We start from the raw sequence: 27,782 nt of genomic DNA, 5'->3' as shown, positions 1-27,782 counted from the left end.
GAATCGTCATTTACATCACATGAATTACATGTTTTTAATATTTTTTCTTTAATTTATGGTTAGCGTAGATCAGTGCAGAATGTGGAAAAAGTCAATTCTGGACATTTAGCACTATGAAAACACAGGTGGTGTTTCTGCAAGTGTATCCCGCCCCTAAAAAGTCTTTTTGGTGTTAGACATCTGCTTCTCTGGGCCACATCTGCTGATGTGAGTCAAACACACACTCACAAATAAACAAACCCATATCTGGCATATGTGTTACCTGTTTGTTGTTCTCCAGGATCCAAACAGTAGGCGCAGCTCTGCCTCCTACCCAGGGAACTAAACATTCAGAGTTTGACCTCTGTAAAACATGGTGCCAGAACATCCTTCATTGGTCTTCACGTGAGGTAAAAACAGAGTGTTGCATTGATTTGTGATCAGTTAAGTCAGTGCGTTAGGCTACTATAATTCATAAGGATGGAAATCTGAAAATTATCTCAGACAAAAGTATTTTACATTAACAATCTATTCATTTTAAGGGATGCATTCTAAATCACTCTTTATCTTTACAGGAGTGCAGACGTGTGATTAATGGGGCGGCTTTAAAAACATCTGCTGAAGACATTAATCAGTGATCTGCGATATCAATCTCAATTCACACAGCAAAATTGAAAAGAAACTCAATTGAGCCAGACCAGCCAGAACCAAGGACGGTATAAATCCTCCGATGTCAGGAAGAAGAATGAGCTAGACACAATCAGACTGCAGGTGCGAAGAAATAGCCTATCTGAAAGCAGACAGTCTTTTCTGAGAGAAGAAACAAGCATCAGTAGAGCTCCAGATTTTAGCCAGTGTCATCTCTCACTGCTTTAATGGGATCATACTGGAGTTTATTGATTTAAAATGTGGGTGTTACAACCTTATCTTGTACTAAATAAGACATGACTTGTATCCCCTTGGACAGATCTGGACACCATTGTGGGTTTCAAAAGTAGCAGGTAAGAATTTACTTTGCAATCGCCAAAAGGTATTTCATCAGAATTTGGACGGAATGGGATGGGATACGCAGATTACGTGTCTGCTGACGTATGAACGAGTTCGTGACTCATGCGTAGCCTATACCTAGGCTATAGTAATTTTGCTCTCTGCCAATCGTGTAAGGAGAAATAAATTGTGCTTTGAATTTTAACCACTGGAGGATAAAACAAGGAGTGGGTTGGTTAGAAGTGTTGTCGCGGACAACACCCACAGATGTGTCAGCGTGACCCCAAAGTTACTATTTTGGGCTGAAAGAGAATACACAATAGTGCGCGGTGGGCTTTGCGTCAGGCGGCGCGCTCAATCACTTACTCTGCGCAATTCTGGACAGGTTCAGTCGTGAGCGCGGAAACGGCACATCAGCGAGGATTCTTTCTGTGGGAGCCATCAAATTGATTCTTCGGGTTATTGTCACTCATTGAGACCTATATGAAAACACTCGCATCTGATTCTCACTCTTCGACATCCAGTAAGTGACCGTGGTTTCTCTTCATTTAGTAACCTACCCGACGTGATAAAAGATGCAAGAGATTTTCCATCGATGATTGCGTTGTAGCAACTTATTTGGTATTCCTGTCATGCATAGAGCGTTTTATCACGCTGCACGCAGTTCATGTCGATAATTCACAGCAGCAATTGCTTGTCATTTGTTTGTTATTTACGAGGTTTCTTATGTTATCAGAGGCGCGTCAGTTTTAGGTCAACGTGACACAAATATTTGACCTTGAGGATGCTGCAAGGCGCGTGGTACTCTTTACATGACAACATTAAGCCCCGCGGGGTCCACGTGTTAGTGCTTTTAAACTATTGTAAGCGTATTGCTCGTCTCGATTAGTGTTGAAAGATCGGTGAAAGAGGGAGGGTTAAGGTGAATGGTATCATTGTCCGTGACTGCAGTCAGGCGCATCCTCAGGTGACGCTTGAGCCGTCGAGTTTCTCTGAAAACTTGACGAAGATGCACTTGATTTATTTCATGACATTAGCCTACTCGTTTTCATTTGTGTATAAATGCTAAAAAACTATGTTTGAAAACATTATTGTTATACTTCATACACAAATGAAAACGAGTAGGCCCAATGAAATATGTAAATCACGAGCATTATTTTAAATTGTAACTTGAATGCATATTTTGTCATTACGGAAACGGAAGCTATGAAATATGGGCTATTTGGGGTCAGCAATATTTATTTAAAAGACAACAATATCGTATTGATGTTTCTTTTTATAAATTGCTTTGAGTGTTCATTTATCGCTTTGGATAAGAATGCTTAATGAATTAATGTAATTATTGTACCATAGCCCTATACTATTAAACACTACTGTACAGGGGGTCAGAAAAATCTCCCCATCTATCTTATAAGTGTTTGACTTGGCTTCTATTACAATATTACTTAGCTTCTCATGAAATTAATGCTGTAATCTTAAGATTCATTCAAGTTTTAATAAATCAGAATAATATTTAGGCTTGAGTTATAACATTTAACAGTCAACAAAAAACTTATAAGGAAAAACTCATCTCTTGTGGCCCAATTTCTCATCTTTTAATTTTCATGCTCTTGTAATGCAACTTTTATCATAACAGAAACAACATTTTCTGTAGCCCTGTAGGTCTGTACATATTTAAAATGAATTAGTGCTGTCAAATCGATTTATCACGATTAATTGCATCTAACATAAAATTTTGTTTGTATATATATATATAGATATAGATACAAACTTTTATGTTAGATGCGATTAATCGATTTAACAGCACTAAAATTAAATAATGTTATAAATTTAAATAGTTTTCGATGGATTTTATGCTGCAAGAGCATGTTAATTTAAATGTCTTTGTCAACTACCCAAAGAGGCTACTGGTTTTTATAAATTCTGCCACCAATTAGTTTTTCCTTAACATTCTGTTTTGGCATTGAGTGAGCAAAAACTTTATTTATCGGTTCAGTTAAGCAATTATTGTAGTACAATATCATTGTAGTACAATTATTGTAGTAGTAATCCTAGAAATAATACTGTACTTCTAGGAGATGGACATTGGAGACATACACACAGAAGTCCTAATTCCCATAATTAATTTGCTACAATCAAAACATGCAGTTACCATCATCCATATAGTCATACATATTCTGTATTATATCAGTGTAATCTTTTCCTGAACGTGATATATATATAGATTGCTTGCTATATATGAAATTTGATTCTTGTGACCCACCTTCTGCATTTCATTGATTTGAACTTACAAAGGTTTAAATACAAAGGTTCATGGATGCTCTCAAGCACTGGATAGATGAGCTGTCACTCAATGTTCTGATATAGAGAGCATGCAGGAAGCAGAGATGTGAGAATTTCATCAAGTTCCATTGCCTAGCAACCCAGACAGATAAAATATGTACATTTGCATATTATAATGTGCAATTGAATCAACAGGATATTTAGCTACAGAATAGAGACCATTATTGCTAAGGGAAGCCATACCAATAGTTGGCTCTGATCAGCAATGCATTTTATATTCTTGGGGAAAATGTTGAAGAATTGCATTCACCAGCTGGGAGGCTTGGATTTGGGTGTCTTAGTTAAATTCCGCAGAATCAACTGACCAAGCACGTTCCCTGCATTATGAGTGATAAACACCCTTGTGTTTAATGCACAGCAAAATGAGACTAAGCACAGGGTGAGCAGCATTCTTCGGGTCTAGTTTGCTCCCTACTGAAATATAATCCCTTCCATAATAATGACGTAGAGAACTGACTGGCCTGCTGCCCGGACAGGCTGTTTTGGACCTGAACACTGTGCAAATTTTCACAGTGGGTGCAAAAGTTCAAACTCAGTGTGTGATGGTCCCTTGATGGTTTATCGTCATCATTGACCATGTCACAAAAACAATGCACATGCTAATAATTTCATATGATGTGTACAGTATGTTTGTTTTTAACAGTAGTTGGATTCCTCCCCATATGGTCCCCCAAGTAGATCTGAGCCTTTTTTGAATGCGGTTTGCAGGTTGTCATGGGCGGTGGGTGAGCATCACCTAGCAACACAGCAAGGTTTCGTGTCCTCTTGTATTTGAGATTATCTGTATAGATTTTTTCAGTGCCTCAGGCTCTCATTACCAAAGAAAAACAAAGGTGAGAAGAGCAAAGATGGCGGCTTTGTTGCCACATTCCCTAGTCATTCTGTAGATAAAAATCTCAGCTCATCACCTCTCCCTTATTTATCATGAAAAGCACCCCATGGTCTAGATTAAAAACTCGTCAGTGACTGCCTCTTTTTTAATCTCAGGCTGTGATTTGTACTGGATTTCATCCATTAGTTGAACACCAAACCAAAATTCTGTCCAATAGGCTGCTGATAAGACCCTACTACCTATTACTAATTTACACTTGCAATGTGCAATGTCGCACTGTTAAACCTAGTAGTACATTTTAACATAAAAACTAGATCATTAACTTAGGCAGCAAATAAACAGCCTTAAAACTGAGGGAGTGAAATTATGGCTGTCAAAAGATGAAAAAATTCAGTGTCAATGATTTTTTTGTAGTTAACATGTTAAAGGGATAGTTCACCCAAAAATGAAAATTCTGTCATCATTTACTCACCCTCAAGTTGTTCCAAACCTGTATGAGTTTCTTTGTTCTGCTGAACACAAAAGCCCTATTCGCACGGGATTAGTATTACCTAGGGACCTCCGGTAATTTGTAATAATCGCAGAGGTCTTCTGTGATTTTTATCCCATGCGAATCTGCCATGTCTGTAAAAATGTCTGTAAAAATTCCCCCGAAAATTCCCTACCATATTTCGGCCAACACAGGGGTCCTCTGATAATACCAGTCCCGTGCGAATCCCCATGTCTGTGATTTGGGCTGTTTTTCTGAGCCTATCATTTCCTAAAGAACGTAACCATTATGGGCCGTTTAACAGTCCATTTTACGTCTGTATTAAAACTATATTAACAGTAATATCTCGATATGCTCTACTCCAATCCGATTATAGTTTTTCTCCAAAAAAACTATGAAGTGCTGCAAAAGAAAAAACAAACTACAGTAAAGACGTGATCCGGAAGCTCAACTCGGACCGTTGTCATGGAAACGTCAAATTAAGCATTATGGCGCAACATGGAAGCTCTTTTGGAAAGTTAGACGCTTTTTGTGGTAGTGTAACTTAGTAGTCTGTATCGTGGAGCATTTATTTGTCTCACACGGCCTCTAAAGACGTCTATCCTGTAAATATCTCAAGAAATCAAAGTGCGAAAGAGTAAAAATGATATAAAATGAAATAAACCAAATAAAATGAATAGAAAAACAAGCCTATCGCGACGTTTCTGTATTTATAATACCTTCTTCAGGCAGGCTTGTTGTAAATATGGACAAAGAATAAAAGAAAAAGAAGATATATTATATATTTATACAATAATATTATATTCTATAATATATATAATATATTTCTCTAATAAATTGGTTTTAAATAAGTTCTTTTTTTGAATTGCAATACTGCAGCGCGATCTTCGTTTCAGCACGTTCAGCTAGTGAAGTGTGAATGGGTGGGCGCCACTGATCTATATAATGAGTCATTCTATAGATCAGTGGTGGGCGCACGCTGTAAAGTCCGTAAACTTGAGGGAATTACGGACATTTATTTGCCCGTGTGAATGAGCCACCAAAAACACAGACGTCAGGGGGTAATTTCTTAATTACAGAGGTCCAGGGGTAATACTAATCCCGTGCGAATAGGGCTAAAGGAAGATATTTGGAAGAATGTTTGTAACCAAACAGATCTCGGTCCCCATTGACTACCATAGTATATTTTTTTCCTACTATGGAAGTCAATGGGGACCGAGATCTGTTGATTACAAACATTCTTCCAAATATCTTCCTTTGTGTTCAGCAGAACAAAGAAACTCATACAGGTTTGGAACAACTTGAGGGTGAGTAAATGATGACAGAATTTTCATTTTTGGGTGAACTATCCCTTTAATGCATTTAGTTCCTTTGTAAGGGAAGCTAACAAAATACTGTGTAAGTTTTGGGTTCAGAAGTTCATTTGAATGACACATGTAGTAGAATCATGTGCAGATTTCAGCTGCAGTGCCCACACACATTGTGTATTTCTCAAGCTGCATCAAAATGAATGCAAACCCTGAACTCGCACCAAATCTGCAATATATAGCTTTCTCCATACTGTACTTGCAAATGTAACAAAAATTATTTTTGTCACTGTTGTTTGATGATCTTCTCATTAATATTTGTATGCAAATATTTTATACTTGTTGAGTTTTGCCATACAACGTGCTAATGGATTTTATTAATCATCCAATATAAATGTAATTTATAGATCAATTCATTATAGAATGAATTGTATATTTAAATACACTACCATTCAAAAGTTTTGGTCAGTAAGATTGACAAAATTTATACTTTTATTTAGCAAATATGTTTTAACTTGACAGTAAAAACATTTATAATGTTACAAAAGAATTCAATTTCAAATAAATGCTGTTCTTTTGAACTTTCTATGCATCAACCCTTACAAAAAATAAGAATACTTTAAGTTCATTTTAATAAATATACTTAAGTAAAGCTTAAGTTTTAAGCATACTTTATGTTGAAAGTATACTAATATCAGTCTAGTATACTTGTAAGTCCACTATTTCAAAACTACTAGTTTAACATCATACTTATAGTTTACTATTTAAATATTATTTTTGCATTTTAAGTATACTACTATGTTCCTATTTAGGTATTCATTTTTATATTTGAAATATACCTTTAATTGTACTGTATCTCTTTCCCCGCCAGCGTTTTTTTTTTTTTTTTTTTTTACATGTTGCCAGCTAACGCCAGCATTTTTGATTATTTTCACAAAGCTTCCATGGCCCCCAGAATAATTTGTGTATTTTGTATTTTGAATATAAATCTGAGAAAACAAAATTTTTGTCAAAGACTACGTCTGGATTGTATTCAGAACGATGATCAAAACATAGATGAAGTAGATCGAGTCCATCAGCACCCCGAGAGCTTCATAGTCCTATACCTTGCCCTGGGTCGACATTTCATTCGGTATCATTAGGCAATTTTGATTGATGCTAGCTGTTTAATGTTTGATGATCACATTATTTTACATTTGCATAAGCAATGTTTCTATCGCTTGTTTCTGCTTCTACTTCACCTGTGTTTTGATCTGGAGATTCTGTACACTTTCAGAAGATTCAAAATAGCGCCCATTATTACCGTATAACATGACAAACATGTCATAACATGGAAAACATGGATTGCCGTAAAATTCTGTCAATGGCAGGGAAAGAGTTAAATATAAAGTTCTGTCATGAAATTCTAGATGGCGCAGACTGATAGATCCTCAACTTATCCTTTATAGGGCACAGCTGATTGGTTCCTGTTGAATCAGTTGCCAATGAGCTTGTGTGCTCACCATTCAAATACTTGGTCAGCATTTTCTGTAGCAGTTGCAGAACGCTTTCAGATACCCTCCACCTTCCCCAGCTCCACCTGTATAGATCTGCTACGAGTAATTCATGTATGCTATATTGTACAGCAGCAGGATGTCTTCTTTGCTCACAGCAGCGTGCTGTGTATCTATTGGCAGTAGCAAATTCCATATTTCCACTTCAGCAGCAGCATCTGCAGCAGCATAGCAGATCTATTCCGCCAAGACCAAACATACAACATTGTCGTTTCCATTACCATGCCAAACACTCTGAAAGTTGTCTTGACAGAAGTAGATTTGGAAATTAGTAGAAATTCCTATACTATACTATACTATACTATACTATACTATACTATACTATACTATACTATACTATACTATACTATATCTTCCCATCTGTCCTAGTGCTTGCATTTGCTTTTATTACAACAGATTCCTTAGCTTTTCATAGATAGTTTTAATAAATCAGAGTAATTTTTAGGCTTGGGTTATAAAATTCAACAGCCAACAGAACACCAGAAAAAGAAAAAAATTGTTAATGTAACACTAATGGGCATTTATTTGGAGGATGATTTGGTCTATATTATGAATCCCATAGCCATAATTGTATCTCTTGTGGCCCGATTTCTCATATTTTTATGCTCTTTTCTCAGGAGCACAAACCTTCATTCTCCACACCTGTATCAAGCAAAAAGGGCAGTTATTGTGACCTCCATTCTGCCCTGCTCTTCTTTTACACCTTTAATTGTTGGGATCACCACGACACGGCACAGCCATGCCCAAGAGCAGTAAAGTGACTCAGCGCGAGCACAGTAATGAGCATGTCACAGAGTCTGTGGCCGACCTCCTGGCGCTGGAGGCTCCCATGGACTACAAGAGCAGCCAGATGAGCATGGCAGGAGGGGGCCCTCCGCCCATAGGCAAACCAGACATCTCCCCCGACCTGGAAGATGGACGACCTGCCTGGAACAGTAAGCTGCAGTACATCTTGGCCCAGGTGGGCTTCTCGGTGGGCCTGGGTAACGTGTGGCGTTTCCCTTATCTTTGCCAGAAGAACGGAGGAGGTGAGTTACTTTTTAGTGATGTACATTTGTAACTGTTGCAAGGTTCAACCTAAACATATATATATTTCTATCATAATTTATTCAACCTCCATTTCTTCTATAAAACACAATAGGAGAAATGTTAATGGTTGCTCTTTTTCATGCAACTACAATGGATGGGGACAACAGATTTCAATCTCAAAAAGGCCACCAATTAAGATACATAAATGTTTTCCTCAGGTGTTTTGCATTGGATTTCATCCATTAGTTGAAAGCTAAATCAACATTTCTTCCAATGTGTTGATTATAATCACCTTTAATATTAATTTTAAAGCAGTAATTTACTCTTTAATGCAATGTTGCATTTCTAAACCTAGCAGTACATTTTGGCAACAAATAAACAGCCTTGAGAGAAATTAGGGCTGTCAAAATTTCAATGCCTTCTATGTATTTTTTTTTTTTTTTTTTAGTGTACATGTAAATGCAATAGTTCCTTTGTAAGGGAAGATGACAAAATACTGTGTTGGGTTCAGAAGTTCATTTGGATGACACATATAGGCTAGCAGAATTATGTGCATATAAAAAGACCCATGCACACACATTGTGTATTCCTCAAACTGATGCACAACAAACACAAACCTTGAAGTCGCTCCAAATCTGCAATAAATAACTTTTTCCACTTTTAAATGTATTCTAGTAAGTAACATTTATTTATATGTCACATTTAAACAAAGCTTAGCTGACCAAAGTTCTGACCAAAGTAAATTACACAGCATACATAATCTAAAATTACACACACACACACACACACACACACACACACACACACAAACACACAAAAACGGCCAGGGAATAAAGATGCGTTTTAAGCCTAGATTTAAGAACCATGAGTGAAGGTGCAAGGTGAATGTGAAGTGGCAACTGATTCCATAAACTAGGGGGAATGATCAAAAAAGCTCTGTCACCCTTTTGTTTTAACCGAGATCATGGGAAATTCAAGAGTGCTTTATTAGATCTTAAGGATCTGCTAGATGTAGGATAAGATCTTTAATGTAAAATGGGGCTTGGAGCTTTAAAAACAATATCTTAAACTGGATCCTTAAATAAACCAAGAGACAATGAATAGAGACTAAGATTGAGGTTATATAATCTATAATCTAACGGCAACGTTCTGGACCATCTGAAGGTTGAAGTAAATTTCAACATTTACTAATGCATTATTAAAATCAAAGGTTGTATTTGTTAACATTAGTTAATGCACTGTGAACTAACATGAACGAACAATGACCAGCTGTATTTTTATTAACTAACATTAACAAAGTTGAATAAATACTGTAACAAATGTATTGCTCAATGTTAGTTTATGTTAGTCAATACATTGACTAATGTTAACTAATGAACCTTATTGTAAAGTGTTACCAATAACTCTATAGTTGTGAACGTCTTTATGAAGCCATATGATAGCTTTACCAGAATGTCAGTTATTCTTTGATAACCTCCAGTGAGCTGTTAACCATTGTGACCAGATCATTGAGTCAGTGCTCAAGAACATTTATTAAAATATGCATTTATTAAATAGATCTGACACACACAAAAATATTATTCAGTCACAAATTAGACCTTTCTCTCATGAAGTCGTATGAATTGTACTGAATAACAACTTAATTTGCAGCTTCTTATAAAAAGCTTTTGTATGATTTCAGAAGACTATTTAATTAGTCTTATGGAGCACTTTTATGGTATTTTGTTGTTGTCTTTTTGGAGGCTTAACTCACTTTCATTGTATAGAAAACAGAGGCGTGAGTAAATGATAACGGTAAATTTACATTTTTTGTGTGAACTATTCCTTTAATGTTTTCACTCTTCTTTTTTATTCTTTTTAGCTGTAAAATTTTTCCATTGAGACAGTCTTTTTGGGTCAGCTGTGTGCCTTGTGCGCTGTGGTCTCTCTAAATTTATTAAGCTGACGATAGTGTTATTTAGGGCAGCAATGTTATATGGGCCGTTTAAAAACAGGAAAGGCAAGGCCAGTGTGGTCTTGGTTTGCAAATTTGGTTTGCAATAAAAAAAAAATTGGTTTGCTGTCATTGCTCTTTGGTTGCTTGGACTATTCTTCATTGTTCATATCCTCCTTTAATCTGAAATGTACTATTTCATGCTGTTTCACAGTCTAGACAGAAATGTGGTTTAGAATTATTTCAGGAAATTACTGATTTAATGATAACTGAATCAGCTTAGTCTCTTCAAAATTAAATATATCCACAAAATATAATGAATTAAGGTAATTCCATGAATTTGTTTAAGCATAAAACTTACTATGTTTTGATAAGCAAACAATGGCAATTGGGTAAGAAAAATTAAGATTTATTCTCTGAAAACAAGTGAAGCAAAATTGATAAGATATTAAAACACGTACATTTATGTTGTTATAGGTATCTTTAAATATATTTTCTAGAAACAAGACAAAAAAATCATTTTTGCAGTGCATAATTAATTGCAAATTATCTGAATTTTTTTTATTTACTGTATATTGAAAATAGTATAGTAACAAACTATATTAAAAAAGGTCCTAAAATATAGTTGGACACGTTAATGTTATCTGAAAGTGAAACCTGACAATTAGTAATTAGATCGTCATGTCTTGTCCTTGCTTGTCTTGCAAATTGCAATTATGAATGTTTCCCAGAAGGCCTTGTTTACGTTACGCAGCCTTGCTCTCTCCATCTTCTCTCTTCAATCTGTCCGTCCATCCCTTTCTCTTTCCTCCCGTCTCCTCTTTTCTACGCAAAGCGTGTTGTTTGTTTCATTAGTTGCATGCATAAATAAAGCCCAGACAAAAAACCTTGACAAAACAACATCGAACACAAAAGAAATGCAGTAATCAACCTGATAACAAGCAGTTCTTCATCATAAGCTGAGGCCAAGGGAGTGCTTTGCTGTGATCATCCCTGGCTCTAATTACACTTATATCCTCCCAAGAGGAGGGGTTTGTGGTCATCCGCCAGCAGTATGTGCTTAATGTCTATAGAAGCAGTTATTTTCGGATTGCTCTTTGACTTCAAACAGAGGAAGCTCTGCTCAGACCAAACTCTTCGTCACCATGGAGCTAGTTTGACGTCAGGGCTCAGCAGCGTGACTTGCTGTTTTATTCTGTTGTCTGCTCAATCATGCCTACTGAGGCTCAGGCTGTCATTAGCCTAGCTACCATCTTCTGCATCTGGGTGGTTGAAATTTAGCTAGAAAATGTATGAAAAACAAAACATAAAAATAATTAAGCTTTGCATTTGTTCTTGTTCTATTTTGAAAAGTATACGATAATGGATTTCATTATTCAAATTGTGTCATATAAGATGAATATATTTTAAAATGTGGTGTGACAGCAGGTCATATAGTTTGTTTAAATGCATTTCTCTAAAGGCAAATGTCATGTTTATTACTAATCATTAGTTTACTGAAATCAAGCTTTTTAAATGTAATCAAAAGAGAAGTCTAATCAGTGATCCAACTATATTGCAGTTATGGAAATCTTCAGTAATGTCAATTGCACTACTTTTGCAATATTTTAACTTGATATTTATATTTATATATCTATATATCTTTATAATATCTCTCTTCTGATGAAAAAAAATATATCTGTTATAGATTCCCATGAAATGAGTCTACACTGTGTATATGTATATATATATAAAATAATCATATATATATATATATATATATATATATATATATATATATATATTGTGTGTATGTGTGTGTGAGTGTGTGTGTGTGTGTGTGTGTGTGTGTGTGTGTACTCACCTGCCACTTTATTAGGTATACCTTGCTACCAGGTTGGACCCCCTTTTGCCTTCAGAATTGCCTTAATTCTTTATGGCATAGATTAAACTATATGCTGGAAACATTTCTGAGATATTGGTTATTATATTGACATGATAGCATCATCACACAGTTGCTGCAGATGCTGCACATCCATGATGCAAATTTTCCATTCCAGCACATCCCAAAGGTGCTCAATAGCATGGAGATCTGGTGACTGTGGAGGCTATTTGAGTATAGTGAACTCTTTGTCATGTTCAAGAAACCAGTTTGAGATGATTTGAGGTTTGTGACATGACGTGTTACCCTGATGGAAGTAGCCGTCAGAAGATGGGTACACTGTGGTCATAAAGGGATGGACATGGTCAGCAACAATACTCAGGTTGGCTGTGACATTTAAACAATGCTAAATTAAGTGGCCCAAAGTGCGCCAAGAAAATATTCCCCAATACACCACCACCAGCTTGAACCGTTGATACAAGGCAGAATGGATCCAAGCTTTTATGTTATTTGCACCAAATTCTGACACTACCATCTAAATGTCACTGCAGAAATTCAGACTCATCAGACCAGGCAATGTTTTTCCAATCTACCAATTTTGGTGAGCCCATGCGAATATTGGCTGATTAGATATTTGCATTAACGAGCAGTTGAACAGGTGTACCTAATTAAGTGGCTGGTGATTGTATATACTGTAAAAATGCATTAAATACTTTAGTTTGAATCACTACTATATACTATATGATTTAATGTCATACATAGTTTCATGTAGTTAGGTGAGTCTATGTCTTAAATGAAATAAAAATATAACAAAATATAAAAGGTGACCCCTTTATAATATATTTTACTTAAAAATAAATGCAAATATAAAATATGAAGGAAAAAACATGTCCCAGGCAGTCATATATAGTATTTTGACTGTAGCAACAGACATATTTTAAAATAATTTACTACTTTTTTTATGTATGTATGGAAAAACAACATAAAGGGGAAAACTGTGGTGAGTTCAGTGTGCTGTAGCTTGATTGATCTTGGGCTATTGGTTGGTCATTAAAGACACCGTTGTAAGGACATTACTCTCAGTGTTTACAAGTGTCGCTGTCTCTCTTTACAGGTGCTTACCTTGTTCCATACTTCATCCTTCTTATCCTTATTGGCATCCCACTCTTTTTCTTGGAGCTGGCGGTTGGCCAGAGGATTCGTCGAGGAAGCATTGGAGTGTGGAATTATGTTTGTCCACGACTCGGTGGCATTGGAGTGTCCAGCCTGATGGTGAGTGAATGATGTTCTTTTAGAAACACAAGACACAAATGAGCAAACACTTAAGTGTATTATCTTTTCTTGATTGTGATAATGTTGCTTAACTTGGTTTGAGAGTGTTTATGCGTAAATGGAGTGGTTGCGGTCAAATGTGAAAGTGGAACTAAACTTTGAATACAGCTATAGATAAGATAGGCCTAAAGTAAATCATTCTTCATGGGTTACGATCTCCAGACTTCAGATCGTGAGTGTCTGGTTCACATCAGCTCAGACTGGGCAAATGATACAGTTTGAGATTCTAGTTTATATTGAAAAAGGGTCACAATACAATGAGGAGCCTGTGTGTTCCAGACCAATAAAGAATTTCATTTTCCCCCTTTTATTTTGTTCTGAAAGCCTTAATAGAAGCATTTATTTTTGATGAGTTACAGGCCTAAAAGTGCTAATTCACCAGCTATTCTGTGCCGCGTCATTCATTACTCAGCGCTGTTCTCAAATCATTTTAATATGAGCGCAGTCACGCAACCTATCAGATGGGTTTCGATCTTGTCTGAACATTTAATAAATCTATTTTCAGTCCCAGCTGCACCTGGACTTTCTGGTTTTCTTTCCTTGTATAAGCAACTGCACTTTGGAGATATAGCAAGTCAGCAAATATGTAAGGCCTTTCGGGAGGTGATGGTTATACCATAAGCCGATGCACCAGCGCGGAAATCTGGTATTGTGCGAATCAGCAGTTTCTTGTGAATGGCTTTCTCATTAGTAACAGAATGAGCTGAATACCAATGCATAAAAATATATATATTATTCTGTTAATTTACAAATATTAATTATAATATATAAGATAATCTTGAATGTCTTTTTTTGTATTTTATTTAGGTTAGGCAAGTTAATTTATATAGCACATTTCATACACAATGGCAATTCAAAGTGCTTTACACATAGAAGAAATTAAAATAATAAAAAGAAATAAGAATAATTAAAACAGTTTAGTAGCCTATTTGGTATGTAGTCTGAGTGAGACTGCTGGATTCATTTACTTCAGACTGGGAATCAACCTTGTTTGTGTTAATCTTCTACTCAAAGTCAATGGAAAAAAAAAAACACATAGGGAAAGCCATTTTGATATCACATGCCTCTTAGGATGACATGACACTGTTTTCAACTTAAAAACTTTTTATATGTTTTGGTCGTTATTTTACAAGACAATGGCATTTTGGGGGCCTGAAAAAGCAAACTTTTGAAAATGGGTTTCAATTTGCACGTTTTTGAAAACAATAACATTATTGTCTCTGTGTAAACTTCAAAAATGCAATTTTTTGATAACAGTGACGACATGCGCATGAGTATCACGTTTTCAGTCTATAGGCGCATAGTTTCCCTTACGAAAAAGAAGTATACTTCAAGTTAATTTTATGAAGTATACTACTATGAAGTAATGTTCAAGTATATTTTTAAGTATACATTATGTAGTAAGTATACTAATGTCAATATGTACTTGTGAGTGTACTATTTTAATACCGCTTGGGACTAAATTGGCCCACTTTTAGTATATAAAAGTATATGTTTAAGTGTACTATAAGTGTAACAGTAGTAAACTTTAAGTGCACAACTAGTTCATAATTACGTTTCTCATTTGTACTGCAAGTGAACTTATGGGTATACTAGTAGTTTACTATTTTAATACTTGTAGCAACTTTGAAGTATACTCTCAGTAAACTACTAGTTTAGTAGTTTTATACTACAAGTTTCTTTAAGTGAACTTAACATCATACTTATAGTTTACCATTTATATATTATTTTTGCTCTTTTAGTGTACTCTCAGTAAACTACTAGTGTAGTAGTTCTATACTGCTAGTATACTTGCAATTTTTCTTTTAGTGTAGGCTACTCTCAGTAAACTACTAGTTTAGTAGTTTTACACTACAAGTTTTCTTTAAGTGAACTAAACATTATACTTATAGTTTACTATTTATATATAATTTTTGCACTTGCGGTAGCCCTATACTACTATGTTTAAATGTTATTTTTTTATGCTTGAAAAATACCTTTAACTGTACTTTAATTTAAAAAACATTTTATTAGCTTAATGCATCCTTTTTTATCAACACTTGAATGTTGGTAAGTTTCATAAATAAAGGCAACATTTTAAACAAAAAATATGAGAAAATCTAATTTTTGTCAAAGACTACGCCTTGATCAGATTCAGAAACGTGATCAAAACACAGATGGAGTAGATCGAGTCCACACTACCAGTGAACTAGCCTACCCAAAAATTCAGATACACAGAATTAGAAACATATCTGTTTTATATCAATATTTTAAATCAATATTTTCAAACAATGTAAGTTTCATAAGACTGTATATGAAAAACTATGTAAAAAAAAAGTATATTTAATAGGCTACTCGTTAACACAAGTTAACACAACTACAAGCCAAGTATTGAATAATTAAACTTAAGTATATCTCGATCAAAAGATTGAGTACAAGTATAGGCCAAATATACTTGGACTTTTCTCTCAGTATAAGTCAAGTACACTTAAGTGTAATTAAGTATATTTCTGAGAAGTATATAAAATGTAGACTGAAAGTATGCTTTCTTTTTTTTAGTTGAAAAGAAGTATACTAATAGAACACTTGAATAAACGTAAGGGAATTATTATCGCTGTGTACAAGATCAGGTTCAGTTCCATGCTTATTTTATTTACTCTATAAGCTATTCCACCCGAAAGCTTGTTACTATATAAACTTGAACATGTTAGTTTATAAGACAGTGTGTAATATTATGTTTAAAAAAAAAAAAAGTATTTAATAAGCTACCTCAATCAAAATAGTAAACACAAGTACAAGCCAAGAATACTTCAAATACTTAATTATATATTTAATTAGCCTTTATCTCGATCAAGAAGTATAGGCCAAATATACTTAGACTTTTCTATCAGTATAAGTCAAGTATACTTAAGTGGAATTTGAAGTATATTTCTGAGAAGTAGCCTACATAAAGTATATTTCTGAGAAGTACATAAAAAGTAGACTGAAAGTATACTTTCTTATTTTTAGTTTAAAAGAAGTATACTTATAGCACACTTGAATAAACTTCTTTTTCGTAAGGGTTGTTTACATCTTAAGTGACATCTCTAACTACTGGCCTGGCATGCTTAATACAGCGTTTTTAATAGTTTTCGCAGTTCGGTGTGAACAGGGAGTCCTAGATTAAAAAAAGATCCTAGATAAAAAAGCCCACCGTTAAAATTACTGTAGAGAAACACTCAGGGACTATATGTGGCTGTTCTGCTGCAGCCTTAGCTATTAATACCCATGAAGCCACAGCAGAAAGAATGTGCTTCAATTATTAACTAACTCAATGTGCTGTGGATTTGTTACGTCGCAAAGTACCATTACGGCCCTGTTACAGACTGCAGGGAAAAATCAAGGGATAGATTTGCTGTTAACAGGCACAAGTTGCTAAACCCTCCAGCATACACAGCACATTCATTCTATTCTACTGTGTTCTATTTCTATAAATGCACACTATATTTAGAGTAATGCTATTGAATTTTAAGAGTTAAAAGACTTTATCCATTAAGACATCCGATCATATATCAGATGAGACTCCAGGAGCCAGACTTATGACTGTCAGCACAGTCTGGTGCACATTATACAACTGCCAGGAAGAGCTTCTCTGACTGAAATTTAACTGTAAAATTAACTTTCCACAATCCGAAACTGGCATGTAAGCTCATTCAGACTACACCTTTGAAATTTGTGAATTTAGGTGTAGATTTTGTGGTTTCTGTTCATCTCATATAAATAGCAATTATTTCAAAGCCATAGGTAAAGCAGAAAACATTCCCAGGTAAAGATTCCCAGAAGGTGCCAGATCGCTAGACCATTTTAATCACCTCTTGTTATTTTTAGTGCACAGTGTGGCTCAGATGTTCAGTAAACAGTCTATAGTCAAGCAAAATGAGCCTTAAACTAGATGAGACCTTTCCAGGGGGCTGTTCTTTTTTTCAGTATTACAATTCAGTATCTTAACTATTTTGTAGTTGTTAACCAATACCATTTGTTCTTTCTTTTCTCCACTCTGCAGGTGTGTGGTTTTGTGGGTCTGTACTATAATGTGATTATCGGCTGGAGCATCTTCTACTTTTTTCAGTCGTTTCAATATCCTCTACCTTGGAGCGCCTGTCCCATCAGGAAGAACGGCACCCAATCAAGTGAGTGCTCTGCAGTTTCAAACTTATCAACGCTTTCCTGTGGCTTTTAATAATAAAATAGCTTTGCTTCTGAATCACTACATTATATTTCTTAGCAACAAGACGCTGCACTGTCTCTCTCTCTTTCTCAATAATTTATTCCAATAAATGCTATAATCCATTCATTCAAATAAATGTAATCTGATTTAAATCGGGCAGAATGCTAGATCTAATGAGCTATAACTGACATTAATAACCATCATTTTTACCCTTTTGGTCAAATATTATGCTGCAAACATCAGAAACAGCTTTAACTTGTGAACGCTGGCAAATGACCATGGTATAAACGGGATAATTCAATTCATTAAATGATTTGAATGCACTCCGCTGAGGCATTGCTCCGCTTCGCATTGGTTGGTTCTTTGCCTCCATGTCGTGACTTAAAACGTTTAATGCACAGCTAGCCGTGGGTTATCCCTTGATCACAATAAGGCAAAACAAGCATTAAAATAATTTAAGATATTTCGTAGTATTTGGTTATTTTTATAACCAATATACATATTCCTAATTGCCAAGCTCTAAAATATTTTATTGGGTAGAAATTGTGAGTGGGGCCTTCAAATATTGTTGTGGACGAAGGGGGTCCTTGAAGTGAAAAAGGTTGTGATCCACTGTTCTGCCCAACACGCACCTTATCCTATAATGCTCTTCATTTTGTGTGTTTGAGGCTTCCCAGCATGCCCTGCGGTTGTGTCCCCTGGTCAGTGAGCAGATAATAAACTAGACAGAAGCTGTGACCTGCAGTCAGACTCACTCTCAACCTCACTAAGACTAGAATACATGTAGACATGCAGGATAAGTGGACACGACCCTCTGCAAATGTTCAAATAAAACCCAAAACTATTATAATTCTAGTCTAGATTATACTCAAACACTGTTTGGACTTTCTTTATTTTTGCAATATTTGTGTAGTACAAAAAATTGCTATATAACTGTCAAATTGTAATGATTAAAACACAAAATTTGTTAGTGTGCAGTGTTTCATGGACATGTATTGATTTCATGGACATGTAATGATGGTTTCACTTATTCCTTTCCCCGATACTCTACTATGCTGATAGAAGTAGCACTTAGAGATTCCCATAGCACTGTCAATATCCCCTGCTAAAAATATCAGCAGGTAACCAGCATATGTTGTGTTTTGGATGGTTTTCCCACCAAATTAATTAACTGTCTTTTTAAATCAAAAACTCGACCTGGGGGAAAAAACAATCAATAATCCAATAAATCACAATTTCTATTTGAATGATCCTGATTCTTTGTAGTGACTCAAAAAAATAATAATACTGCACGACCACGTGCTGCCTGATTCTCTGTACACATGACTCTCTCAAGTCGGTTCTTTTAATGAATCGTTCAAAAAGATGAGTTACCGGTTTAAATCAATCTGAAACACTGTCCTGTATAATTGACAACATTAGCAGGGACATCATTTATTTCATACAGTATCTAAGCAAAATGGACATCGCAACTGAAATGAGTCGGAATCAAATCCTAAGAAATACCTTGCTGATCTTTTCCAAAGATCATTAAATAGTCAGTGGTGTAAAGAAATATTAATGGACAAGGAAGGTTGTGTCTCTGCTTTTCTTTTTTGTCTGATTAGTTGTGGAGCCTGAGTGTGAGAAGAGCTCAGCAACCACGTACTACTGGTACCGCGAGACCCTGGACATCACCAGCTCGATCGGAGACAGCGGGGGTCTGAACTGGAGGATGACTTTGTCGCTGCTGGCTGCCTGGATAATTGTCTGCCTGGCTGTAATAAGGGGCATTCAGTCTTCTGGGAGGGTGAGGCAGACTTGCTACTGCATGAGATAATGAAATGAGAACCAACTGAGTTGAGAAACATCAATTTCCAGATAGCTCAAAGGCACAATATGCAGATTCTGCGTTATCAGGCACATCTGAACAATTACACAATCACGATGCGCAATTATGATTATATTCTCAGCTTTCTCCTTGAAGCTAATTCAAGGTGTGATAGTGCTGCAGTTTTTGCAAACACAGATTTTATGGAAAAATACCCATTTACCAGCTGTTTAAATGTATCACAGTGTCTGAACAACAGGGACACAAATAGTTCTCTATGAATCAAAATTTTGGTTAATCCCATCAGACCAATAGAGCTTCACCACCTGTTCTGGGGACAGTTGTATAAACTTAACCAGCAAGTCTTAAAGGGTTAGTTCACGCAAAAATGAAAATTCTGTCAGTAATCACTCACCCTCATGTTGTTCCAACCCCGCAAGTCTTTCGTTCATCTTCGGAACACAAATTAAGATATTTTTGATTAAATCTGAGAGCTGTCTCACTCCTCCATAGGCTTCTATGTTATTGAAACTTGTCTTACTGATTTGAATCTAAAAAGTCTTACTTTTTAGATTCAAATCAGACCAATCTACATTTTTATGTAAATGACAAAAATGTATGACCAGTCTTGAAGAAAACTTGTAAAGCTAGTCTAAGCAGTTTATGAAACCGGCCACATGTCAAGTAACTAAAAGAGACTCCATAAAAAGGCCTCCATATACATAATATAGAGTGAATTCTTACCAAACAAATAGTCGAAGAAGAATAAATATAATGTGCCAAATTTACAAGCTCTTGTTCTAATAAATAATACCAAAAGCATTACTACACAGTTATTGTTCTCTGAGAAATGTATGCACAAATCATTCTAAAAAATTTGAATAAAAACAGTAAATATTGTCACACTGTGTTTGTGCAGGTGATGTACTTCAGCTCACTCTTTCCGTACTTGGTGCTTTTCTGCTTCCTGGTGAGAGGGATGTTTCTTAAAGGAGCAGTAGATGGCATTGCTCACATGTTCACACCCAAGGTAAGGCGATTGTGCGCACACACTTTCTTAAACGCACACGTGATAGTTAGGATATCCAGATGGCTTAAGATTTATTTTTTAGAAACTAGCAGACACATTTCATGCAGTGTAAGCAAATCTTTATTGGCAGCAATCTTTAAAAGAAAGTGTGTGCAGCTAAAATGTTGCGCTCGTCACATGGTTGGACTCCCTCTTGTGGTGTATTTGGGATATTTAATCAAATTCACATTATGAAATATAATTATATTACATGAATCACACATGATTATATGCAATAGAAGGCTTTCAGCTATGCTGACACTTATTTGGCACTGTTCATTTACTTAGAGATTAGATTTTCAATCATTCAAATGTATTAAATAGTTTTAATTTATTTCATTTTAGCTGGAGATCATGTTGGAGCCGCAGGTGTGGCGTGAAGCTGCCACTCAGGTCTTCTTTGCTCTTGGTCTGGGTTTCGGAGGTGTCATCGCTTTTTCCAGTTACAACAAGAGAGACAACAACTGTCATTTTGATGCTGTGCTGGTGTCCTTCATCAACTTCATGACCTCTATACTGGCCACACTCGTAGTGTTTGCTGTGCTGGGCTTCAAAGCCAACATCATGAACGAGAAATGTGTTGTGGAGTACGTATGACCTCTCAATGCATTTCATTTCTCTCATGAAAGGATCATTTTTGTGATTGGATTAAGTTACACTCTCCATCATAATATAATATTTATGCCTAATACTTCAAATGTGGAAGCTCATGTCTGTGTTGTTCTCATGTAGGAATGCTGAAAAGATTCTAGGGTACTTGAACTCAAATGTGCTGAGTCAGGATCTCATCCCCCCTCACGTCAACTTTTCCCACCTCTCCACGTCGGACTATGCCGAGATGTACGGCGTAATAAAGATTGTGAAAGAGGACAGTTTTGCGCAGCTGGGACTGGAGCCGTGTCTGCTGGAGGATGAGCTCAATAAGGCAGGTGTTCGGCCCATGAGCTAAAGGCTTTCAGCAGGTTTTCAGCTAAGCCATTTAGGATGGATGAAACTAAAATTTAGACATAAAACATAAAATTTTATGATTTGTTTTTTGCCAAGCTCAATAGACAATTTCTATTGTAATAATGCCTTTGAACCATACTGTTCTGGAATATATTGTACTGTTCAAGGCTTCAAGCTATTTGTAATTTTAGAGCCATTTTGTATTTTTGTATTTTTCTTTTTTTATGTATGCGCAATTTAAAAAAATGTATTCATCTTGATCAGTGTTATTATAGCTTTAGTATAGCTTTTTCAATTCTATTTTATTTGTTAGTTTTACTGTTAGTTTAGTTTTTCAGTGTTTCATTTACTTTATTATTTTAGTATATTTGTGCTGCCAAAATGAGAGCGCTAAATGATTATTTAATTAGCAGCATTAAACATCTTATGGCTGTCTGGTGGTATCTAGTGGCATATTCATTTATGAAAAGACGTTATCAAATGTGAAACTTTAACAATATATTCTATATAAAAAATAAAATGTATTTACTTTATTTTATTTATTTATTTAGTTTAGTTTTTACAATTATGTAAGTTTTTTTTATTTCATGCAATGAAAATGTTTTAATTTAGTTTTCATTTTAGTTTTTTTATGATAATAACACTGTTCTCTCTCTCTCTCTCTCTCTCTCTCTCTCTCTCTCTCTCTCTCCCCCCCCATCAGGCTGTTCAAGGCACTGGTCTGGCTTTTATTGCCTTCACAGAGGCTATGACCCATTTTCCAGGTTCTCCATTCTGGTCTGTCATGTTTTTCTTCATGTTGATAAACCTGGGCTTGGGCAGCATGATTGGCACCATGACTGGCATCACCACACCCATTCTGGATACCTTCAAAATTCGCAAAGAGGTGCTCACAGGTGAGAGCTCCTGGTTTGTTCTCTTCTCTTTTTTTTCTGAGCCAGTAAATTAAGTTTAGGCTACTTTAAATGATGCTGGGCCGATTTTATAAGGCACCGACTAACTTGTATGATCTTGTATTTCCCCAGTGGGCTGTTGTATTGTGGCCTTTTTGTGCGGCTTGCTGTTTGTCCAGCGTTCAGGGAACTACTTTGTCACCATGTTTGATGACTACTCTGCTGGTTTGCCCCTCACTATTGTGGTGATCCTGGAGAATGTGTCTGTTGCCTGGATCTATGGCACAAAGAGGTGGGCAGATTGTTTAGTGCTGTTCTCTGGTGTTTTGCTCAGAGAGCTACTCAAAATAAGATTGTAGGGGCTTTTGCACCTGAGTTTTCATAGTTCCTACTATTAGAGAAATACTGCTCTTTTTGGTCTGTTCGCACTGAAGGAACTGGGAACGATTTTAGTCATAGGAATGGTGATAGATAGCATTCACCTGTCGCCCTTTGTGTGCAGTGTTATATTCTTTTCTCAGCCTCGATGATGCGCAGCACTACAAGTTGACAAATGAGTCTCAACATGTCCCGTTCACACAGCAACTTACAGTAGCGTCTCAAATTATTTCTCTATGAATGTGCAACGGGAATCAAGCCGTCACCATAGCAACAGTGACCAACGTAATATCAGAGATGGCGACGTCAATAACACTGAAAAATCTTATCACTTTTATCATGAAAAGAGACCAATTGAGCTGCATGTTCATCTGACAAATCTTCATTGACTGACAGCAGCATTTATATCTGGGTGGAGAGCGGAGCATTTGAGGCTCACATAGCACACAAAACTGATGAGAGCAGCTTTGGTGGAAAACAGTGACTGGATCTAAAACATTCATATCTCCATCACTGTTAGATACTGAAAAACCATACACGAAAATCCACAACACATGGTAGACATGTGCAGTGCAGAGCGGCTCTCTCACACTGTTCACGTTCTGTTCACACAGCGCGTGTTTTCTGAGAATGCGGTTGTGAGTCCTGAAAATTTACGGGTGTGAGTTTGGTTATAGAATGCGGTTGTCACTCCTGTAAATAACTGAACTGTGTGTGAATGTAACCGTATTAGGTACTCAAATACGTGACTGAGATATAAGGCTGGACAATTCAGTATCAATATATATCGCGGTATAATTTTTTTCAATAACGGTGATATGATTTTTAAACACATTTCCGATATTTCAATATACATTACAGCATTTGTCACTGGCACTTTACATGTAACCCAAATAATCCATTAGTAATCTTATAAATTCATTCCATGTCTGTGAAGTGGAGCAGGACAACGTCCCACCAGTCCTAGTTTCCGATTCTCATCCACAGACGTCTGGTTTTGGGCGTGGGGAGGGGCATTTTTACTGCGTGATAAATATAAGCAGCACGGCACAACGGTTCATATGCTCATTGTCTCCAAATTATGACCAGAAACGGATAAATATTAAGCCTGCTGTTTAAAACAAGTAAAGAACAAATGTAGGAGAATGGTTATTATGCGCAAACATAGGGACTCTTTTGTGCAGTGAGCGCATGTCAAAAATATTCCGATTTGAAGCGGGCACATCAACCCGATCACTTGTTTAGCGTTCATGTAAACACCACATTCAGATTGATCAATCGGAAGGAATTCAGGGTGTCATAAACACTAAACAATGTCCTTGCGCCAGCAATTTGTGTTTTCGTTGTTGATCACTCTTTTTTCTGTTTTCTGCAGCAACTCTGAGCACTTTTCATATTCTTTATCCTGGCTGAAGCACTTTTGTTTCAATCTATAAGAATAATATAATCAGCCTATTTTATAGTTTAAAGATATTAATATTAATAATTTGAGAGTCTTGTTTATTTGACAGTGATTTCACATTTCTTGTTTGGATGAAGGCTAAATACAAATAAAAGGTGAACATTAATTTATTTGTACCTTTTTTATTTTATAAAATATTATATAGTTTTATAGGAGGAGGTTTCATAGACTTGGCAAATTCATTTTTCAGAAGTTTGTAGGTACAGACATCCATTGTGGGCATTCTTGGCACTTTTTCTGAGGCTTTTATATTTTTCATATCGATATCGGAATTATATCGTATCGACCGAAATTAAGAAATATATTGTGATATAAACTTTGACCATATCGTCCAGCCCTAGACTGAGAAGTGTTTTCTGCTGCTGTGTGAACGTAGCCTATGGTTCCTAATGGCGCTACAAATGCAACCAGAAAAATGGCCCTAGTGGAAAATTTAATTCTCGGAAGACCGCCCTGGTGGCTAGTTCCTATAACTGATTTCCGGTGCGAAAGCCCCTATTATCTCTGAAATCAGATCTCCTCATTGTTTGTTCTTGCTAACCCCAAATATAGTCTCTATGCAATCCAGTTTGCTTTTGCCTTGTGTCTGATATTGATCTGTAATTCTGTATGCTTTATGTTGTCCATTAGGTTCATGCAGGATCTGGAGGACATGCTGGGTTTCAGACCTTGCATTGTTTACTTCTACCTGTGGAAGTATGTTTCTCCAGTGTGTCTGATCATACTGATTTCTGCCAGTGTTGTAGAGATGGCCATCAGCCCTCCAGGATACAATGCATGGGTGCAAGACCTGGTTAGTTATACACTATGAAAATATCTGTCTAATTCTTTTCTCTCTCCCATCCTATTCCCTATTCCCTGTTCCCAAACTATAACATATGTAATACATTTATGCTTCCATTGTTTGATATTGATATTTTGAAATTAAATATTATTTTCATATTTAGTTGCCTATTTTATCTTGCATTAGTTTTTACATTTTGTTGATTTAAAAAAAAAAAATAATAATATAGCTATATATTTTTTCTATTAAAATGTTTGTTTTTTTTTGTTTGTTTTTTTAAATCAAACAAATTTTGTGGTAAAGTTTGTATTAATACCCCTAGTTTACATATGTGGATATTTTCCCCCTTCTATTATATATGCAAGTACATCTAGGCATTATGTTCATATTCAGATACATACACTACTGTTCAAAGGTTTGGAGTTACTTTAAAAAAAAAATCTCTTTACACTCACAAAGGCTACATTTATTTAATTAAAAATACTGTAAAAACAGTAATATTGTTAAATAGTATTACAGTTTAAAATAACTTTATTATTTTAAATTATTTTAAAATGTAATTTATTTCTGTGATGGCAAAGCTGTATTTTCAGCAGCCATTTATTATTATCAATGTTGAAAACAGTTTTGCTGCTTAATATTTTCGTGGAAATCGTAATACGTTTTTTTCAGGATTCTTTGTTTATAAGAACAGCATTTAAGATAGAAATCTTTTGTTGCATTATAAAAGTCTTTACAGTCACTTTTGATCAATTTAATGTATCCTTGCTGAATAAAAGGGTTTTTTTTCCCAATCTTACCGACCCCAAACTTTTGAATGGTAGTACATGTGTTTCAAGGAGGAAGTTAGCAAGGAATTATAGATTTTGATGACATTTAAATTGGAAAATTATCATTCAAGGACTTTAATAGTTAACTTCTATTGTTTTTCACCATTTCTTTCTCTCCTTTTCCCTATAATCAGGCCATGGAGAGGTTCCAGAGTTATCCTCCTTGGGCATTAGTCATGTGTTTTGCTCTGATCATTGTGGCCATGCTTCCTCTTCCATTGGTCTTTATTGCCCGTCACTTTAATTGGCTCCCAGACGGCTCCAACAAGCTGTCTGTCTCCTACCGCAAGAGCCTGGCAAAGGAGGCTTCCACCCTGGAAGATGAGACGAGGTTTATCCTCGGGAAGAATCCCAGCGAAGCCCCTTCTCCCATGCCCAGCCATCGGGCCTATCTGGGCCCTGGCAGCACATCTCCTGTGGAGCTCATCACCAACTCTACCTCCATCAGCGGCTATGGCAGCGGTTACCAGACCAACCCTGCCCCTCCCAAATCTGAGTCATGATCCTCCAACCCACCACCCAGAGACTGAGACGGAACGAGAAAGAAGATTCTGAACAGATGAGAAGGTCCTAGTGTTGGTCACACCTTAACCCAAGCCATCCAGAGGAGCAGGACCACAAGAAAACGAACAGAAAGACAGAGATCCTTCCGTATTCCCTGACTAGACAGCTTCCCTGGGCCCAATTATTCATTCGGACTACTGATGTTGGTCTGAAGGTGAAAGAGAGCCTGGAGCTTTCAGATCAGTGTGTAAGGTGGCTTATTTGGTAAGTTATTTTTTGCATATAGATAAATAATGTCAACTCTAAGAAGGTAATGCAAAGATTCAAGCTGCATGTTTGGTCTCTGTCACTGGGGCCATAGGGTTGCAGCACATCCCTCTCTGTGAGTGCTGTAGTAATAGATGTTGCTTAGGTTAAGGTGTTACCAATGCTGCTGAACTCCAGACATCTTACAAAATGCACAAGATAAAAGATGCCATGCAAGGAATTTAATTTATTGAAACCCACCTTTAGAGCTCATAAAGATAGACGACTCAGAGGGGCTCAGAGAAACTAAATCTTTCACTTATTATAATGAGTCCTCTAGTGGATATCATGTAAGTGTCACTGTTAAATACAGACCACCTGACAGTAGAGTGAATCGATAGATCGATTTTCTGTTACAGACTGAAGTACATGTTCATTTGATAAGTGTTCTTGGTTATAGACTGCTCATCAACAGTCTGTCATGTCCACATCTCAGCACAGGAGGGCGACATATGTATTCATACACAACAAACGTACTGTAGTCTCAGTGCAGTATCAAATATATACAGTATCAGTGTCAGGTTCAGGCTGTTTTTGCAACTGGATTTATCTGATTTAAGTTTCATTTTTGGAAAGTTTTTATTTTTTATAATCTTAACAAATATGACTGCCTGATTAGAGGTGACTTTCACACAGCACAAGGAATGACATTTTTCAGGATGCAATAAGGGGTACGGTTTGAGCCATGTAACTCCACCAAGCACAACAACTATAACTTAAAAATTACAAATGAACTGAACATCAACAAATTTTCATTTCCATGTCTGCAATGGCAATAATATAAATGAAATGAGTGGCATTAGCTGCCATTGTGAGCTTTACTCTGCACCACAGTTCTACACCAGTGGAGAAATCTGCATTAGCTGGACTCTGTTTTTACTGAAAGTTACCATGCTTGGTGGAGACTAACCTATATGACAGAATTATTTATAATTATTCTAACTGAAGACAATAAGTTCCAAATAG

At 36.1% G+C, this 27,782-nt stretch overlaps 1 protein-coding gene across 1 annotated transcript; it reads left to right on the top strand.

Moving 5' to 3' along the window:
- The first annotated feature begins 1,287 nt into the window (after positions 1–1,287).
- slc6a17 (solute carrier family 6 member 17) lies at positions 1,288–27,534 on the top strand. Its single transcript, XM_084087340.1, has 12 exons — positions 1,288–1,489; positions 8,109–8,519; positions 13,429–13,586; positions 17,668–17,794; positions 19,440–19,621; positions 20,562–20,672; positions 21,057–21,298; positions 21,444–21,636; positions 22,363–22,555; positions 22,685–22,844; positions 25,023–25,185; positions 26,141–27,534. Exons 2-12 carry the CDS (start codon positions 8,231–8,233, stop codon positions 26,507–26,509), a joined length of 2,187 nt encoding a protein of 728 aa, XP_083943466.1. The 5' UTR covers positions 1,288–1,489; positions 8,109–8,230; the 3' UTR covers positions 26,510–27,534.
- Positions 27,535–27,782: the final 248 nt, after the last annotated feature.

This window comes from Abramis brama (assembly GCF_963993115.1).
Source record: "Abramis brama genome assembly, chromosome: 16".
In the NCBI taxonomy this organism is placed as follows: Eukaryota; Metazoa; Chordata; class Actinopteri; order Cypriniformes; family Leuciscidae; genus Abramis; species Abramis brama.
This window is presented reverse-complemented; position numbering and strand designations above follow the sequence as displayed.

Bases quoted from the DNA above. Each gene is read 5' to 3' on its own strand.
- slc6a17 (XM_084087340.1), top strand. From the start codon at position 8,231: ATGCCCAAGAGCAGTAAAGTGACTCAGCGCGAGCACAGTAATGAGCAT. The intron at 17,795-19,439 runs GTGAGTGCTCTG...TTGTCTGATTAG, and splicing joins GAAGAACGGCACCCAATCAA to TTGTGGAGCCTGAGTGTGAG. The intron at 20,673-21,056 runs GTAAGGCGATTG...ATTTCATTTTAG, and splicing joins CTCACATGTTCACACCCAAG to CTGGAGATCATGTTGGAGCC.